At 43.0% G+C, this 17,563-nt stretch overlaps 1 protein-coding gene across 1 annotated transcript in view; it reads right to left on the reverse strand.

Annotated features, from left to right (window-relative positions):
- Positions 1 to 17,563, reverse strand: part of EYS (eyes shut homolog) — a 1,269,973-nt gene that overhangs the window by 666,119 nt on the left and 586,291 nt on the right. Inside the window, exon 19 of the mRNA XM_075126509.1 lies at positions 6,765 to 6,889. Within this exon, the coding sequence (XP_074982610.1) occupies positions 6,765 to 6,889 (125 nt within the window). The remainder of the gene's footprint in view (positions 1 to 6,764; positions 6,890 to 17,563) is intronic.

Below are 17,563 nucleotides of genomic sequence, written 5' to 3' on the forward strand. Positions count from 1 at the left end.
GGGTCGAATATTTCCTCTAACCTCTTGTCCCATAGCACACCTGTGCAGGAGCATCCAGAACCAGCCATTACTTTAGTAAAATTGAAAGAATAGGAAATTTTTTGTCCCCCTTTTCACATTTTATGCTGGTGTTAGCCACTCTTTGAGACAGGATACTGGACTAGATGGACCAGCATTCTAATCTGGTACAGCAATTCCTATGTTCCTGTACAGATTCCTGTACAGATTCCTGTTTTAGATTCAGGCCCTCATGCATTCATATAGTGTTGCATTGTTTAGCTTGCCAGTGCTCTGTGTAATGTCTATTTGTTAAAGATGTTTCTGTTCGGATTAAGAAAACCCCTAAATTATGGGCCAAATTTGGCCTCACAATGTACCATTAAGGGGTACAATCTGAGTCTCTGTCTTGCTCACTCAAGTGTTAGATGCTGGGAGAGCTGTGGAGACAGCATACTTATTTATATATCTAAACCCAAAATAATGAACCTTATTATAGGGAAAAAAAGAGGTTACTTAATTGTACAGTGACTGACGTTCTTTGAGATGTGTTGCTAGATAAATATTCCACAGTTGGTGACTGAATGTCCAGTGCACATGTCACAGAATTTTCTAGTCAGAAGTACCTAATAGGGAGGTGTATGCACCTATGTTCTCCTCATACACTTTGCAAGGGTGTAAAGAGTCAGAGCCACTCTGCCACACCCAGTTCCTTTGCCACCTGGACATCAGGACTCTGAAGTAGCAGGAATGATAGATGGGTTGTGGAATATGTATATAGATTACACATCTCGAAGAATATCAGTTACTGTACAGGTAAGTAACCTTTTTTTCGTCTTTGAGTGCTAGTCTATGTACCTATTTCACAGCTGGTGACTCCCAATCAGTAGCCCTCATTGGGATCAGGTATAAGAAGTCTTTGTAAACATGGATTGTTACCACATCATCCCTGGATGTTTGTATCCGTGCATAGTGTTTTGTGAACATGTGTACGGATGACCAGGTTGCTGCTATGCAAATATCTTGGATTGGCAGATTTACTAAAGAGGCCATGTAGGTGGACTGTGCCATTGTGGAGTAGACATTTATTCTTTTGGGTGGCTGCCTGCCCACTAGCATGTAACATGACCTGCTGCATTGAAAAATCCAGCTTGATATTGTTTGAGTAGATACAGCTTGTCCTTTTACTTTCTCCGTGTAAGTCTGAAACAGCCTGGGAGATTTCTGGAAGGGTCTTGTCCTGTCCAGATGGAATAATACAACTCTGCTTACATCCAGCATATGCAGCTTTGCTCCATTCTCCCAGTGTGAGACTTGAGGAAGAGCACAGGTAGGTGGATGACCTCACTGATGTAGAATTCTGACACTACCTTGGGAAGAAATCTGCGATGCAGTCTTATGGATATTTTTTTTCCTATTGGTGCCTATATAAGGTGGCTCTGCCATCAGAGCCTGTAGCTCCCAAACTCTTCTTTCAGGCATGATTGCCAAGAGCATGGCCACTCTCATGGTGAGATATTGCAGTGAGCAATTAGCCATAGGTTTGAAGGGAGCATCTATCAGTTTTGAGAGGACCAGGTTAAAGTCCCATGCTTGGGCTATGCCTCTGACAGGTGAGTACAGCCTCTCCTCGTAAGTCATGTGCCCCAGCCCCCTAATCATTTTTATTGCCCTCCACTGGACTCTCTCCAATTTGTCCACATCCCTTCTTTAGTGGGGGGACAAAAACTGGACACAATATTCCAGGGGTGGCCTCACCAGTGCTGAATAGAGGGGAATAACCATTTACCTCGATCTGCTGGCAATGCTCCTACTAATACAGCCCAATATGCCATTGGTTAAAAAGAACAATTCCCCCCGCCCCTCCCTTGTAACGACCTTTTATGTACCTGAAAACTGTTTTCATGTCCCCTCTCGGTCTTCTCTTCTCCAGACTAAACAAACCCAATTTTTTCAATCTTCCCTCATAGGTCATGTTTTCTAGACCTTTAATCATTTGTATTGCTCTTCTCTGGACTTTCTCCAATTTGTCCACATCTATCCTGAAATGTGGTGCTCAGAACTGGACACAATACTCCAGTTGAGGCCTAATCAGCGTGGAGTAGAGCAGAAAATTTACTTCTCATGTATTGTTTACAATACTCCAGCTAATACATCCCAGAATGATCTTTGCGTTTTTTTCAACAGCGTTACACTGTTGACTCATATTTGGCTTGTGATCTATTGTGAGCCCCAGATCCCTTTCTGCAGTATTCCTTTCTAGACAGTCATTTCCCATTTTGTATGTGTGCAACTGATTGCTCCTTCCTAAGTGGAGTACTTTGCATTCATCCTTATTGTATTTCATCCTATTTACTTCAGACCATTTCTTCAGTTTGTCCAGATCATTTTGAATTTTAATCCTATCCTCCAAAGCACTTGAAACCCCTCCCAGCTTGGTATCGTCCGCAAACTTTATAAGTTATAAGACTCTATGCCATTATCTAAATCATTGATGAAGATATTGAACAGAACCAGACCCAGAACCGATCATGCAGGACCCCACTCATTATGCCCTTCCAGCATGACTGTGAACCACTGACAACTACTCTCTGGGAATAATTTTCCAACCAGTTATGCCTTATAGTAGCTCCATCTAGGTTGCATTTCCCTAGTTTCTTTATGAGAAGGTCATGCGAAACCGTATCAAAAGCTTTACTAAAGTCAAAATCTTTTGACAGTTAGAAAGACATAGTGCAATCTTTTCTACCACTAAGAAGAATCTGCTGAACATCTCTTGAATGAGCCCTCTCCACTGGTGTCAACCAGGGAGTATCCATGCTGTCAAGTGGAAGAAACTTAAGGTCAGGTGCAAGAGCCCCTGTTCCAAAATAGAAGATTGAGAAATCAAGGATAGGAAGATTGGTGGTACTAGGGAAAGATCAAGGAGATTCCAGAATCATGTTTGCCTCAGCCAGGGTGGGGCCATAAGCCTTACTCTGGCTTTCTTCCACCTGATCTTCCACAGCACCTTCAGCAATGAGGGGATGGGAGTAAATTTACAGAACAGTCTGTCCAAGGAAGGAGAAAGGTGCCCAAGAGAGATCAAGGACTATGCGTGCCCTCCCCTTCCCCCCCTCCCCCCGGCCACCCCTACACATGAACAAAAGTGGAGACACTTGTTCTCCTTTGTTGTGAAAAGGCTCTTGTGGGGAACTATTCATTACTGGAAGAGACCCTGAAGGACTGTCATTTGCATCAATCACTGCAAACACATGTGCTCAGCTCATTTGCCTTCACATTGTCCACCCTAGGAGATGGACCAATGGCAGGGTAATGTTGTGCCCCCGGCAAAGTCCCAAAGATGGGTGTCCTCCTGGCAGAAGGCCTGAGACCTGATCCCTCTCTGTCTGTTTAGGGAGAAGTCTGCTGCCTTTTTGCCTAACATTACCAAGACTCTCCAGCCACAAATGACCAGAAAAAAAACAACACACATGTCCTGTATATGGCCCTGAGTCCTAGGGGAATGATGTGTAAGGTTTTCTCCATAATAGACCACATGCCCTGAGCCATGAGATTGCCCATGTGAGCCCCATATCCGAACACAGAGATGTGTGTGATCATGGTTCTTGAGGATGAACTGGGCTGTATGGAACGCCCTTGAAAATGTTGCCTGGTCTTTCCACCATCTAGTGACTGGAGGACTGAGGGAGGGAGTCACACTGCTGTCTAAGTGGTGTCTTCTTGGGAGTAGACCAAAGACAGCCATGTCTGAAGTTACTGAAAGCTGGAGCTTCACATATAGGAAAGTTACTGGAGCTTCACATATAGGATAATGAACAAGCTGCCAGAAAACCCAACAGCCTGTGGCAGGATCTTACTCACATCAAGGGGTGGGAATGCAGATGGGAGCAGAGATCATGTATTCTATAGGCAGTGGCTCTTCCTGTGTTGAGCATGGTCCTGATGAACTCTATCTGCCATATGGCTGTTCATGTTGAATTCTTCTCATTTACCAGCACACACAAAAATGTGAACAGCTACAGAATGCACACTGTTTTGTCACAGACCTGAGATTCTAGTGTCCCTTGACAAGTCAGTCATCTACGTATGGGAACACCTGGATACTCATACTTCTGTGCTAGGCTGCCACAAGCATAAGGAACTTTGTCAACACCTAGGATGCTGTAGAGAGCCCAAAATGCAAAGCTGGTATTGGTAGTGACTGTTATCCAACAAACCAAATGAAATGCTTGTGCACTGGGTGTATGAAAATGAGAAAGTCCAAGGAAGTGTTTTTATTGGTGCTCACAACAAGTATGGTTATTCCAATTTTGGTAAGAATTGTCTGGTGTTGACTATGTGGGAAATTTTTTGATATAATATTTACAGGTTGAAGTGGGTGATTGCCAGTACAAGTGGTCCAGGTGAAGTCAGGTAAGTCTTGCTTCCATCTGGCAGAATGAAAACGACCCTGTTGTTTTGGATCATGGATGAGGTGAAAGTCCTGGAGAGAAACCCAGTCCAAAAGGTCCATTTTGATCTGACTCTCTATATCCCCAGAAGTGTAGTGGCTACTAAAATCTCCAACATATGGAGGGTGTGTGAGCTCAGGAAAAATATTTGGGGTAGGCCAAGGTTGGTTAGGCCATTTGCCACTCCAAAATGACCAATTCTCACAGCATCACAGAGGTCTGAATTAAGTGGGAGTGGTTCCATATCAGCAAAATCTGCTCTAACATAGGTACCATGGCCATATTTCCTATGCAGACAGTAACTCACAAGGTCATAACCTTTGATGTTAAAGTGGTTGGCAGAAAATAATTTGCCATGTGTCTCCTGAAGGTAGATTACATTTCTATTATATTTGGAGGCTAAGGACTAAAGAATGTGTTTAGCAGGTGAGAGACCTTCAAAGGATTTTCAGGGATGGGCCAATGTCCAAGGTTTCTTGATCATGGTTACGATAGCTGAGATTGCTTGACAGTCCATGCTAGTTAGGATCTGAAAGGTTTGGCTATTAATTGCAGCTTCAATTTTCCCTACTAAAGCAGGAAATGGGCTATATAATGAGAACATAGCTGCATTACCAGGCAATATAATGGAATGAAGGAAGTTAGTCAGTCTTGGAGCATGGCTTCGAACGGAAGAAAGAAAGGTTTAGAAACAATTTGAGGGACACATTTTTATATATAAGAGGAATGGAGTTGTGGGTTGGGTACTAATTGAAGTGGCCAAGGCACTGCTGATATTAAACAACATATAACTTATCAAAACAAATGATATACAGCAGTTAGTCCTGAAACATACAGGCCCTACTAGATGACACAATGGAGGTGTTTTGTGACCTTGCTTTATGTAGTTCTCTACAAAACTGATATTCCTTGACCGACCCATAAAGGCTAATTCTTAAACCTGATCCAGATGTACAATTGATAGTAGTTGCCAGTTTGAGAAATTTCTGTCTCATCTGTCAGCCCCAACTATAGTTTTCAGAAATATCTGACTACCTATTCATGACCACACATACCTTTAGTCAAAAATGTGTTGAGCAATTTATCACAATTAATGCTATTTTTTTTGTCCAGTTAAAATAACTTTTAAAAATGTATCCTAACACAGTACCTAATCCATTGGTTTAGAGTAGGGATCGGCAACCTTTGGCACACTGCCCATAAGGGAAATCCGCTGGTGGGCTGGGATGGTTTGTTTACCTGCAGCGTCCACAGGTTCGGCTGGTCGCAGCTCTCACTAGCTGTGTTCGCCATTCCAGGCCAATGGGGGCTGTGGGAAGCGGCGCAGGCTGAGGGATGTGCTGGCCACCGCTTCCTGCAGCCCCCATTGGCCTGGAACGGCGAACCATGGCCAGTGGGAGCTGCGATCGGCCAAACCTGAGGACGCTGAAGGTAAACAAACCATCCCAGCCCACCAGTGGATTTCCCTTATGGGCAGTGTGCCAAAGGTTGCCGATCCCTGGTTTAGAGTTTAATTACAAGCAGCAAAGAGTCCTGTGGCACCTTATAGACAGACGTATCGGAGCATAAGCTTTTGTGGGTGAATACCCACTTCGTCAGATGCATGCATGTTTAATTACAGTAATCAAGATCATAGACTTAATCAGGGCCTATAGGTACCTACACAGGGAACAAATATTTGTTAATGGGCTCTTCAATCTAGGAGACTAATAAGAAAGTTCAATGGTTGGAGGTTGAAGCTAGACATATCCAGACTGGAAATAAGGTGTATTTTTTTAATTAGCGAGGGTAATTAACCATTGGAAAAATTACCAAAGGGTTGTGGTAGATTCTCCATCATTAGCAATTTTAAAGTCATGATTAGATTTAAAAAAATATGTTCTAGTTCAAAGAGGGATTATTTCTGGGAAGTTCTGTGGCTTGTGATATAGAGGCAGTCAAACTAGATGATCACACTGGTCCCTTCTCTCCTTCAAATCTATGAAAACCCGTAGCTCTAGGTTTAGCCAACGTTTCAAACTGTCTTCATAAAATAATTAATTTTAATTTGAAGCCCTTTTAACATGTTGATTAGAGTAGTTAATTCTATCATTAGCTTTCATTCCATTTTTTCAAGTGCATCTGGCAATGCATAGACTAACAAAAGGGGAGGTTTCTTATAATGATATTGTCTTTACAAACATCAGATCAAAGGCATAGTTTAACTTTTGAACTGTATATTTTAACCCGGGTTACAAACAAAAACGTTTTCCTCATATAATAACAACTATGAATTTAAAATGTTCTGCTTGAGAATGATCTGTCAGTATTTACCATGTTGACATTTGCAAGTATATCCATTGATACGATCTTCACAGGTTGAACCGTGTAGACAAGGTGATGAACCACACTCATTAACTTCTATTTCACAAAACTGACCAGAAAATCCAGTGTGACACCTGAAAGAAACAACATTCCTTGGTGATATACTGTGCATGTCCCATTATACCATTATATGTAATATATTCTCTGTGGAGATAATTCATATAATGTATTGACATTTACACTGGCAGGTCACAAGTGCACATACGTAATTTTTCTTTTGACTAGTTTCTGTTGTACCTCAAGGTTTCATCATTAAATCAGTAGTGATCTTCTTGTGGTTTCATATGCCAATACCTCTTCAAATTCTTATCTAAACTCTTGAAGTTAGTTAAAATGTAAACCTAACGGGCTCTGCTTGCAGTTTACTGGCTCTAAAAAGGTGGGTAAACAAATACTTGAAAAAAATCATCTTCTTAATATGCTCTTGGGAAGATATCCTTCTACAGAATTATGGTTTATTTAGCCAAGTAACTACAGTCTAGGTGTAGAAAATTATCTATGGTGAAATGTATCACCACTAGAGATAACTAGAGCATAAAGACGAAGCACTAGTACCATTTTTGACTGTTGTTGTCGGGTGTCTCTAATAATAGCTCTGCCTCAAAAAAATGTCCAGTATGTTTCAGTAGGTTTTCTGGATTTGACTTCTTTAAATCAAATCTGACGGTGTGATCATTTTACCAACACCAAGGTAGTTCCTAATAATTTCAGCAGCTTGCAAATCATGGATTCTCAGCTACTCACGCTATTTGGCTGTGGTCCACTGTACTCTACTGAAGACATCTTCAGGCAGATAGTTTTCCAAACTAGCAAAAGCAGTCGCTTAAGAGGGTGTGAAAACTGCTTTTTTTCAGTTTGCCAGGTTTCAGCAAACCCAAGTAGCATGTTTAGCTTGCCTGGATATGCAGCATGCCTATATGTTCTTGGAATTCAGGTCAACCTAAATCTGAAACCTAAAGCAAATATGAATCTAACCTAGGCATATTTCCCATTTTCCTAATGAAACAGATGTATTTCACTGCTGAGATTGCCTGTGGCTCTCTCATCCTTTGTGCATGTGCATGCACACACGCACACACACACGCCGTCTGCATGATAGAACGTTTATTCATCCACAGAACCCCACTCCTCTCAAAACGCCACTCCTATCATTGGGCTCAAGCCCCTTACTTATCGTTAGGTGATTCGGGTGCAGGTGATTGCCCACAACAACTTCTACCAAAGTCTTTGCAGGCAACCAAAGGTGTCATTCCCTAGGAAAGTAAGCAAAACGTCCTTATGTCCTTCCATCCTATACAGGACGCACTTTCTAGGAAGTGGGCAGCCTCTTCACCCCATCTGTTCCTCATTCAAAAGGAGCAATGTGGGAAACAAACTTTCTTGCTCAAGCTACTGCCCATATTTCTTTTCTTCTGATGTCAGAGATTCCCAATCTACTACCATTATTAAGTAGGTCCTTTTTGTAATCAGAATAGGTAGAAGTGGAGGCAGAAGCTTTCTTTCCCAGCTGTCCCAAAGATACTAGATAGAAAGACGCAGCATAAGAATCACCATCCCAGATCAGACTGGAATTCCATCTCGTCTAATATTCTGTCCCTGAAAGTAGCTACTGTCAGTTGTTTCACAAGCAAGTGGAATAAAACCCAAAATAGGCATAGCTAAAATAAAGTGAGAAGAGAAAATTCTTCCTAACCATCTTTGGTTAGTGGGTGGCTTATACCCTGAAACATGAGAATATATATCCCTTCTAAATTACCTTATCTAAAAATAACTGTGAACTTTCTAAATATCCATTTAAAGATAGATGGAAGAAGCAGGCCACATGGCCACTCTCAAATAGTTGTAAGAGGAAGTTATAGGCCACCGACTTACTGCTCCCCTAGACAACTAAGGCTATGTCCACACTTCCAACTGTACAAGGTTACACGTGCATTGTTGTGCCATAACCCCCAACTGCCCACATCTGAAGCCTTGAAGCATGTTCCTGAAGGAGAGCACACAGAGAGTAACATAGCACGCATGAAGAGTGTGGGTATATACACACCTCTACTGCGGCATGACCCTGTACCCTTCTGCAATTCAGTGTGGATGGGGACAAGGCATGTATACGAGGTCATGAGTATCAACAGTCTTCCAGGGCAATTGCCATAATGCATTGAACACTTTTCTGCTTGAAACTTACACAAATGTATAAAGGTCCCCAGCCAGAGGACATGTGCTGAGCACTTCCGAACAGCTCATTGGGAATTCAGGGATCATGTTCTAAGAGCTGCCATCTCATCTCTGGAGCACATGCAGGTGCTCATCAGTGTGTGGTCAGAGTTCATCATCCTCCATAACTTTGCTCAGAGTGGCAGGAACATACAGCTCTACTGGGAGATTTCACAGAGGCTGAAGGAGGTTGCCATTCACAAGACTCTGTCCCAGTGCCAGGAGCACATAAAGCCCTTGAGGCTCCAAACCAGAGTGTGACATACTCAAAACAGTCACTCTGGGACAGAGTCTCGCACAGTCCCATGCTGTGATGAACTGGACTTGGTGCTCTCCAGGGCTGTAAATACAGAGCCTGAAGTGACTCATGAGTCCCTCCTCAACCCCACTGGCTTCGTAATATGATGGGATGCTGATGAGGGACAGGGCACCAAGGAAGCCCAGGGAGACCCACGGGAAGAGGAGCATGTGATTCTGCACCTCTACCCAGCAGACCCAGTTGAGGAAATCAACACTGAGGAGGACCCAGAGTTGCTGCAGGAACCAGAACACAAGACTTGTATGTTTTTACAGTGGATACCTCCCTTCCACCCTCCACCCTGCAAATATCGCATCTTGCTCTGGTGATACATACGTGAAGCCAGCTCCCATCCCATCCCACCCCACCCTCCATGCTGATATGGTCCCTGAGCAACATATTGCTGTAAATCAATGATTTTATTGAAATCCCATAAACCATTGTCATGCATGTAGCAGCAGAAGCTATAGCAAAGATTTTAAGGAGCAGTCACTGTGCTCCTGTGTCTGGGCATTTCTTGACTAGCACTTTGGCAGAAATAGTCCCTGGGCCATGTGAGCTAGAGAGCAAAGGAGGGAGGGGGCAGGATTGCAAAAGGCACTGATGTATAAAGAACAGTTTAATGGTTGTTCAAGACCCAAAAGCACTGCTTTCCCATCCTTGCTTCCCTTTAGGAACAGGAGCCATGTGGAAAGGGGTTGGAGATGGTTGCTGGCATGGACACAGGCTTGCATGGGTCCGGGAAGAGACAAAGTGGGTAAGGTAGGACCTGTCACACTGTCTGTAGCGACTAACAACTGTGAATGCCTACTTCAAGGCAGACTGTCAGAAACAGGGCAGATACTCCAAACTGGTGGTGTTTCTAAATTAGATTTCACCAAGTCAGTACCACACATGAATTCCTGGATCACAATAGCAGTCTTACCATGGAGTCACAGCCAATCCCCTTAGATGCTCAATCTATCTTGCTGCCCAGACAAACTGGACTTAGTGATAAGTGGTCACTTATACCAAATATCACATCACATTTAGGTTGCTTCCAGTCCCAAGTGACCAGTCACTTACCCCAGATCAATTGGTATTCTAGATCTTACATCAAAAACAATGCTGGGAACCAATTCTATAGTAAATTAACTAAAGGTTTATTAGCTAAGGAAAGGAAGTGAGAGTTATTGAGAGGTTAAAGAAGGTAAAATATATGTATAGGTGAGTCACAGTCTATAATTCGGAATGGTAGCAGAGATGTAGTAATCTGACAATTTCCCAAAATTCTCTCAGGGCTACCCAGAATAACTCTGGAGATCACCATCTTCTCTTTCAATTATTCTGTTAGAATCCAAACAGTACAGAGATGAAAGATCTTTCCTTCAGTCTATTCCTGTAGCTTCTTCTGACAGAAAATAAGCTGACAGTGTCTCTACCCATGTAGGCTTTTCCTTTGCTGACAAAGAGCCAGGAATGCATTTTGAGTCTTTGACCTCCTAACATCACACACAATGACCACTTGTTTAGAAATTAGTGCTTATCTGTTAAAGTTCTTCATTTGCATTCTACAAGGCTTCTTTCTCCTTTGATGGTTTATTTAGTTATAGAAATATCCTGGGACCTAAATGTCTATAACAATACTGCATACATCAATGTGTGAACCTCGATAAGTTTCAGGTTCACACAGAAACCTGAGACTGGCAAGCTTCTGTTTTTGTAAAGCCCTCATGTCTAAACCATCACTGATTGGGAAGTACTGATATGTGATTTACCAGTTCTTAGATTAATAGTCTGTAAAATGAATGAAAGATCACAAATGCTCAACAATAAATGAACTTTTGGTCTTTTAGGACTACCAAAATCTGCTACACCATTGTCATTAAAATTAATGGTACTCAGCATCTCTGAAAATCAAGCCACTTATTCAGGTGCCTAAATATGGTTCTATGAACATAATTTTACAGATATAATTTTTACTCATGAGTGCCTAATTTTGGAGGAGGAAGGGGAAGAATCTTTGATAAACCTGTAAATTTTACACTTTTAAAAGCACATCAGCCACATTATGATGTGGAATTAAAGTAGAAAACATAAAATAAGCAAATACAATTTGGCCTAATTCACTCAACTCAGATGGAAAATATATATATATACACCCATGAAAACACTCACATGCCCTGAAAATCAAATCCCACACAAATCAGTGTGCACAGAAAACCACTTTTCTTTCTTTTGTTGTTAAATTAGACAATCATTTAATTTAAAGGCTACTTAATGCCAAAACAGAAGTCTTATTAGACATTTTCTTATAAATGATATAGTACACAATGTTCAATTTACTTGTGATTAGATAGCATAATTGTGTATGAATGCTGTCCAATAATCACAGAGTGGGAGCTGCACTACAAAATTACTCTGGTCAGTTGCAAAACAGTTAGGATTAAATACATTTGTTCTGAATGTTTGCAAATCACAAGAGAGAGTGCACTTTTATTATTAGACGCCTTCCTGAAATCAACCATCTTGCAAGTTGAAATAAAATGCACCTTTCATGAGACTGCTAATAAAGTTATTGTAATTACTGGGGCTATTCTATACCCCAACCCCTAGGGTTCCAGTAGAGTGCCCGATGTACTGCATCTCAGAGAACCATAGGTGCTTCAACAGCTAGGCCTTGTAGACACAAGTCCTGGTTGGTCCCAATAAACACTCAGACACTTGACAAGGAGAAAGATTTTTACTAGGGCTAGTAGGAAAGGGAAAAGGCTTCAAATACTGTGGGTACAGAGGCTTAAGTAGTTACAGTTCAAAATCAGCAACAGCAGTTCTTGTTTGGGTCCCTGGGACAGTCTAGTTGAGAGTCAGGACTCTTTAGGCTTAATGCCTGGGGTGCCCTCTCCAGCCCAGTTTCTATTCAAACAACAACAACAAAAAATTTCTGTGGGTATTCAAATCAGGATCAGTCATTTTCCCTCTCTCACTGGGCCTCTTTGCACTGGTTCCCTGCCCAGCCACTGCTGCTCCCCAATAAGTCTCACCCAGCCTTGCACCAGCTGTCATATCTGGCACTCACAGCTCATTCCATGAGTGATGAGTACGTGACGGGGGGGATGGGGGGACGGGGTGTCTTGCAGGGAAGAGGCAGTGCAAGGGCAGAGACTGGGGGTAAAGGGTGGCACAGGGGCTGGGTCTTGAGGAGAAGGGGTGGCGGGTGGGGGGAAAGTACAGTGAACGGATGTCACATTGAATGCTACTCCTGGGGGCTCATGAGCGACAGCACCTGGCAGCAGCAGTGCGGGATGGAGGGATGGGGTACCAGGGCCCCGCTGAGTCCAATCCCCATGGTTGAAGGCAGGCCCTGCTGCCAAGGAACTGGTGGGCCGGGAACGCGGCCAGTGCTGCTGGGCCGGGCCACAGTGGGGATGCTGGCACTGCCTGTGGGGCCCAAGCTGCTGGACAGGAAGCAGTGCGGCGAGCAAGACTCCAGTCTGCTGCCCAGACCCAACCACTGACTGCTGGCCCCAAGCGTGCTGTGCCCCCCAGGATGCCCGAGTTGGATGCCATGGGCCAGGCACCACTGGTGACAGAGGCAGGGCTTCTTCCTGACCAGTTTCTCCCTTGTCACAGTAACATTGTTTCTGCTTTGCATTGGTCCAGGATTTCCAGGTTTATGGATCTTGGGTAGCAGATAGAATACCCCACTTTGGGGTTCCAGGGGTGTGTCTGTGCGGATTTGTTCTTGTGCTTTTTCAGGGAGTTTTTCGAGCAAATGGTGTAGTTTCTTTTGGTAACACTCAGTGGGATCAGAGGGTAATGGCTTGTAGAAAATGGTGTTGGAGAGTTGCTGAGCAGCTTCTTGTTCATATTGCAACCTATTCATGATGATGACAGCACCTCCTTTGTCAGCCTTTATGATTATGATGTCAGAGTTGTTTCTGAGGCTGTGGATAGCATTGTGTTCTGCATGGCTCAGGTTATGGGGCAAGTGATGCTGCTTTTCCACAATTTCAGCCCGTGCACGTTGGCGGAAGCACTCTATGTAGAAATCCAGTCTGTTGTTTCGACCTTCAGGAGGAGTCCACCCAAGATCCATAAACCTGGAAATTCTGGACGCCCCATCATCTCAGGCATTGGAACCCTGACAGCAGGATTGTCTGGCTATGTAGACTCCTTCCTCAGGCCCTATGCTACCAGCACTCCCAGCTATCTTCGAGACACCACTGACTTCCTGAGGAAACTACAATCCATCGGTGATCTTCCTGAAAACACCATCCTGGCCACTATGGATGTAGAAACCCTCTACACCAACATTCCACACAAAGAGGGACTACAAGCCATCAGGAACAGTATGCCCGATAATGTCATGGCAAACCAGGTAGCTGAACATTGTGACTTTGTCCTCACCTATAACTATTTCACATTTGGGGACAATATATACCTTCAAATCAGCGGCACTGCTATGGGTACCTGCATAGCCCCACAGTATGCCAACATTTTTATGGCTGACTTAGAACAACGCTTCCTTAGCTCTTGTTCCCTAATGCCCCTACTCTACCTGTGCTACACTGATGACATCTTCATCATCTGGACCCATGGAAAAGAAGCCCTTGAGGAATTCCACCATGATTTCAACAATTTCCATCCCACCATCAACCTCAGCCTGGACCAGTCCACACAAGAGATCCACTTCCTGGACACTATGGTGCTAATAAGCAATGGTCACATAAAAACCACCCTATACCGGAAACCTACTGACCACTATTCCTACCTACATGCCTCCAGCTTTCACCCAGACCACACCACACGATCCATTGTCTGCAGCCAAGCTCTACGATACAACCGCATTTGCTCCAACCCCTCAGACAGAGACAAACACCTACAAGATCTCTATCAAGCATTCTGACAACTACAATACCCATCTGCTGAAGTGAAGAAACAGATTGACAGAGCCAGAAAAGTACCTAGAAGTCACCTACTACAGGACAGGCCCAACAAAGATGATAACAGAACGCCACTAGCCATCACCTTCACCCCCTAACTAAAACCTCTCCAACGCATCATCAAGGATCTACAACCGATCCTGAAGGACGACCCATCCCTCTCACAAATCTTGGGAGACAGGCCAGTCCTTGCTTACAGACAGTCCCCCCAACCTGAAGCAAATACTCACCAGCAACCACACACCAGAACCACTACCCCAGGAACCTATCCTTGCAACAAAGCCCGTTGCCAACTGTGTCCACATATGTATTCAGGGGACACCATCATAGGGCCTAATCACATCAGCCACACTATCAGAGGCTCATTCACCTGCACATCTACCAATGTGATATATGCCATCATGTGCCAGCAATGCCCCTCCGCCATGTACATTGGTCAAACTGGACAGTCTCTACGTAAAAGAATAAATGGACACAAATCAGACGTCAAGCATTATAACATTCAAAAACTAGTTGGGGAACACTTCAATCTCTCTGGTCACTCGATTACAGACCTAAAAGTTGCAATTCTTCAACAAAAAAACTTCAAAAACAGATTCTAATGAGAGACTGCTGAATTGGAATTAATTTGCAAACTGGATACAATTAACTTAGGCTTGAATAGAGACTGGGAGTGGATGTGTCATTACACAAAGTAAAACTATTTCCCCATGTTTATTCCCCACCTCAACCCCCCCCCCCCCCCCCCCCCGTTCCTCAGACGTTCTTGTCAACTGCTGGAAATGGCCCGCCTTGATTATCACTACAAAAGCTTTTTCACCCCGGCTCTTCTGTTGGTAAAGCTCACCTTAAGTGATCACTCTCGTTACAGTGTGTAAAGTAACACCCATTGTTTCATGTTCTCTATGTATATAAATCTCCCCACTGTATTTTCCACTGAATGCATCTGATGAAGTGAGCTGTAGCTCACAAAAGCTTATGCTCCAATAAATTTGTTTGTCTCTGACGTGCCACAAGTACTCCTTTTCTTGTTGGCAGGATAGTGTCTCCTGCCAACACAGTGCTGTCCACACCGGTGCTTCTGTCGGTGTTATGTCACTCAGGGGTGTGTGTGTTTTTCACAGCCGTGAGCAACATAAGTTATACCAACAAAAGTCCTAATATAGACATAGCCTTAGGAATAATTAATTGTTTAGGGCTCTATTCATCAGAATATTTGTCACCTACAGGTTACAGACCTGATTCAGGAGAGAAGGCTCCGTCTTCCTACTTGGGGCAGAAGAATTTCCACTTTCTCATTCCTGCTGGCACAGAAGCTTTATATCAACCTCTTCATCCCACGGACTTATTAGATATACAGTTTACTGAACATTAATAACAGGGAAATTTCTATTAATCTGATCATCTTGCTTAAGCAAACAAACTGCCAAATAACCTCTGAGAGACATAAACTATGTTTCAAAACTTGTACAAAGAGGGAAAATGTTAAGTCAAGAACATCCTGCCATTGGTCTAACAGCATAAGAATTTACCTTTTAAAAATGATGTATGTTTCCATTTTCACTTTTGACAGTCAAATAAACCAACCCATTTGATGTGCTTGGCATATGGAAGATATTTATTCCAGACTAAGGCTAGATTAATTTGCCCTCCAACACCTACTATTTTTCCATACACAGAGCTAAAGTTAGATCTTCCTGAATACAGGAACCCCTGTACATCCACAAGTGGATAAGTTCATTAAGATGACCCTGAAAAAGCAGGAAGCCAGCAGGATTTGCACTGGCTATGACATGCATTGCTTTGGATGTTGGATCATATTAAAGAAGTTCTGTATTAAAATCACAAATGAGTTTCATTCCCCATAGTTTAAATTCCAGGGTATTACTAATTAAGAGGTCTCTTGGTTTTTGGTACTGTTTCTCTCCCTCTCTGTGTGAAACTTGCAAGCTGCTAACTGTGTTAGTACATTCTAAGACAGAGTCTGTTCTCAAAGCAATTCTTTGTAACAACAACTATTCACACAGAGAGAGACTCAAAGCAATACTCTGTAACAACATAAACAGCACCCAGAGACTCCCCGCCCTTTTGTTGTATTCATCTTGCTTTGTTAACAATTGTGATTAAAATAGAGACAGAGGATGTATGTGGATGGATGCTTGGTGTGGATAATAACTGAATGATCAGGGAGGTGCCAGCCTAAGAATCCAGTGTGCATCGGCTGAAGAAGGCGTCAAGTGGAAATAACCAGAGGACCCCCGGAGGGCAGACTGGAATCCACCCAACAGCCTCAAGGATGGAAGAACCAAAGAACAAGATAACATCTGGCAGCACGGAGCCGTCAGGAATGTGCCATCTGCTGATTGATTCAGCAACAGCATGATGAAGCAATTCCCATAGACTGGCATAGGAATAAATTCCTATAAAAATGGACTCTAGAAAGTGAGAACTTTGGGGGGTCTGATTCTGCAAACCAACTTCCAGGAGTGTCAGGTGAGCATCTGACTAGGCCCTGCTCCCTCCTCATGTCTAGGACGACTGGCCAGTGGCTTGGCATGAGCAACTCTTAGGCTGGTAACTATGATAACAACCTTGCAGAACCTGTGGCTGTGTGTGTATGAATGAATGTGTGAATAAATATGAAATTGAATGGAATGTTATAGCCATAACTAACTGTTTATTATGATTCTTTCTGTATTCACAATAAATGTCGCATTTTGCCTTTTCCCCTTTAATAAGATCCTGCAGGTTTTTATTTTATTGGTATAACATGGAACTGCCAGCACTGAAGTTTGTTATGTTTCATAAGCAGCACAGCTGAGAACAGATGCAAGAGAAGAGTTTTAGTGAATCAAAATTCTGAACATTTAGAAATATTAGTAATGTATAAACATAATTTAGATATTCTACTTCAGAAATTCATTCTGATGACATAATACTGTTGATACAGAGTGTTATGTAAAAGGGAAATTAAAACATAACATTTTACAACTTCAGTTCTAATTCTTGAATAGCTCTCTTTCCTCGTCCTCCACTTTTGTAAGTTATTTTTAATGTACTTGTGATGGGTGTATCAACGCAGCACTGGGCCAATGGGGGCTGACCAATCATAGAATCATAGAAGATTAGGGTTGGAAGAGACCTCAGGAGGTCATCTAGTCCAAACCCCTGCTTAAAGCAGGACCAACACAAACTAAATCATCCCAGCCAGGGCTTTGCTAAGCCGAGCCTTAAAAACCTCTAAGGATGGAGATTCCATCACCTGTAAGGATAGAGATTCCACCACCTCCCTAGGTAACCCATTCCAGTGCTTC

Source organism: Caretta caretta, chromosome 3 (assembly GCF_965140235.1).
Source record: "Caretta caretta isolate rCarCar2 chromosome 3, rCarCar1.hap1, whole genome shotgun sequence".
In the NCBI taxonomy this organism is placed as follows: Eukaryota; Metazoa; Chordata; order Testudines; family Cheloniidae; genus Caretta; species Caretta caretta.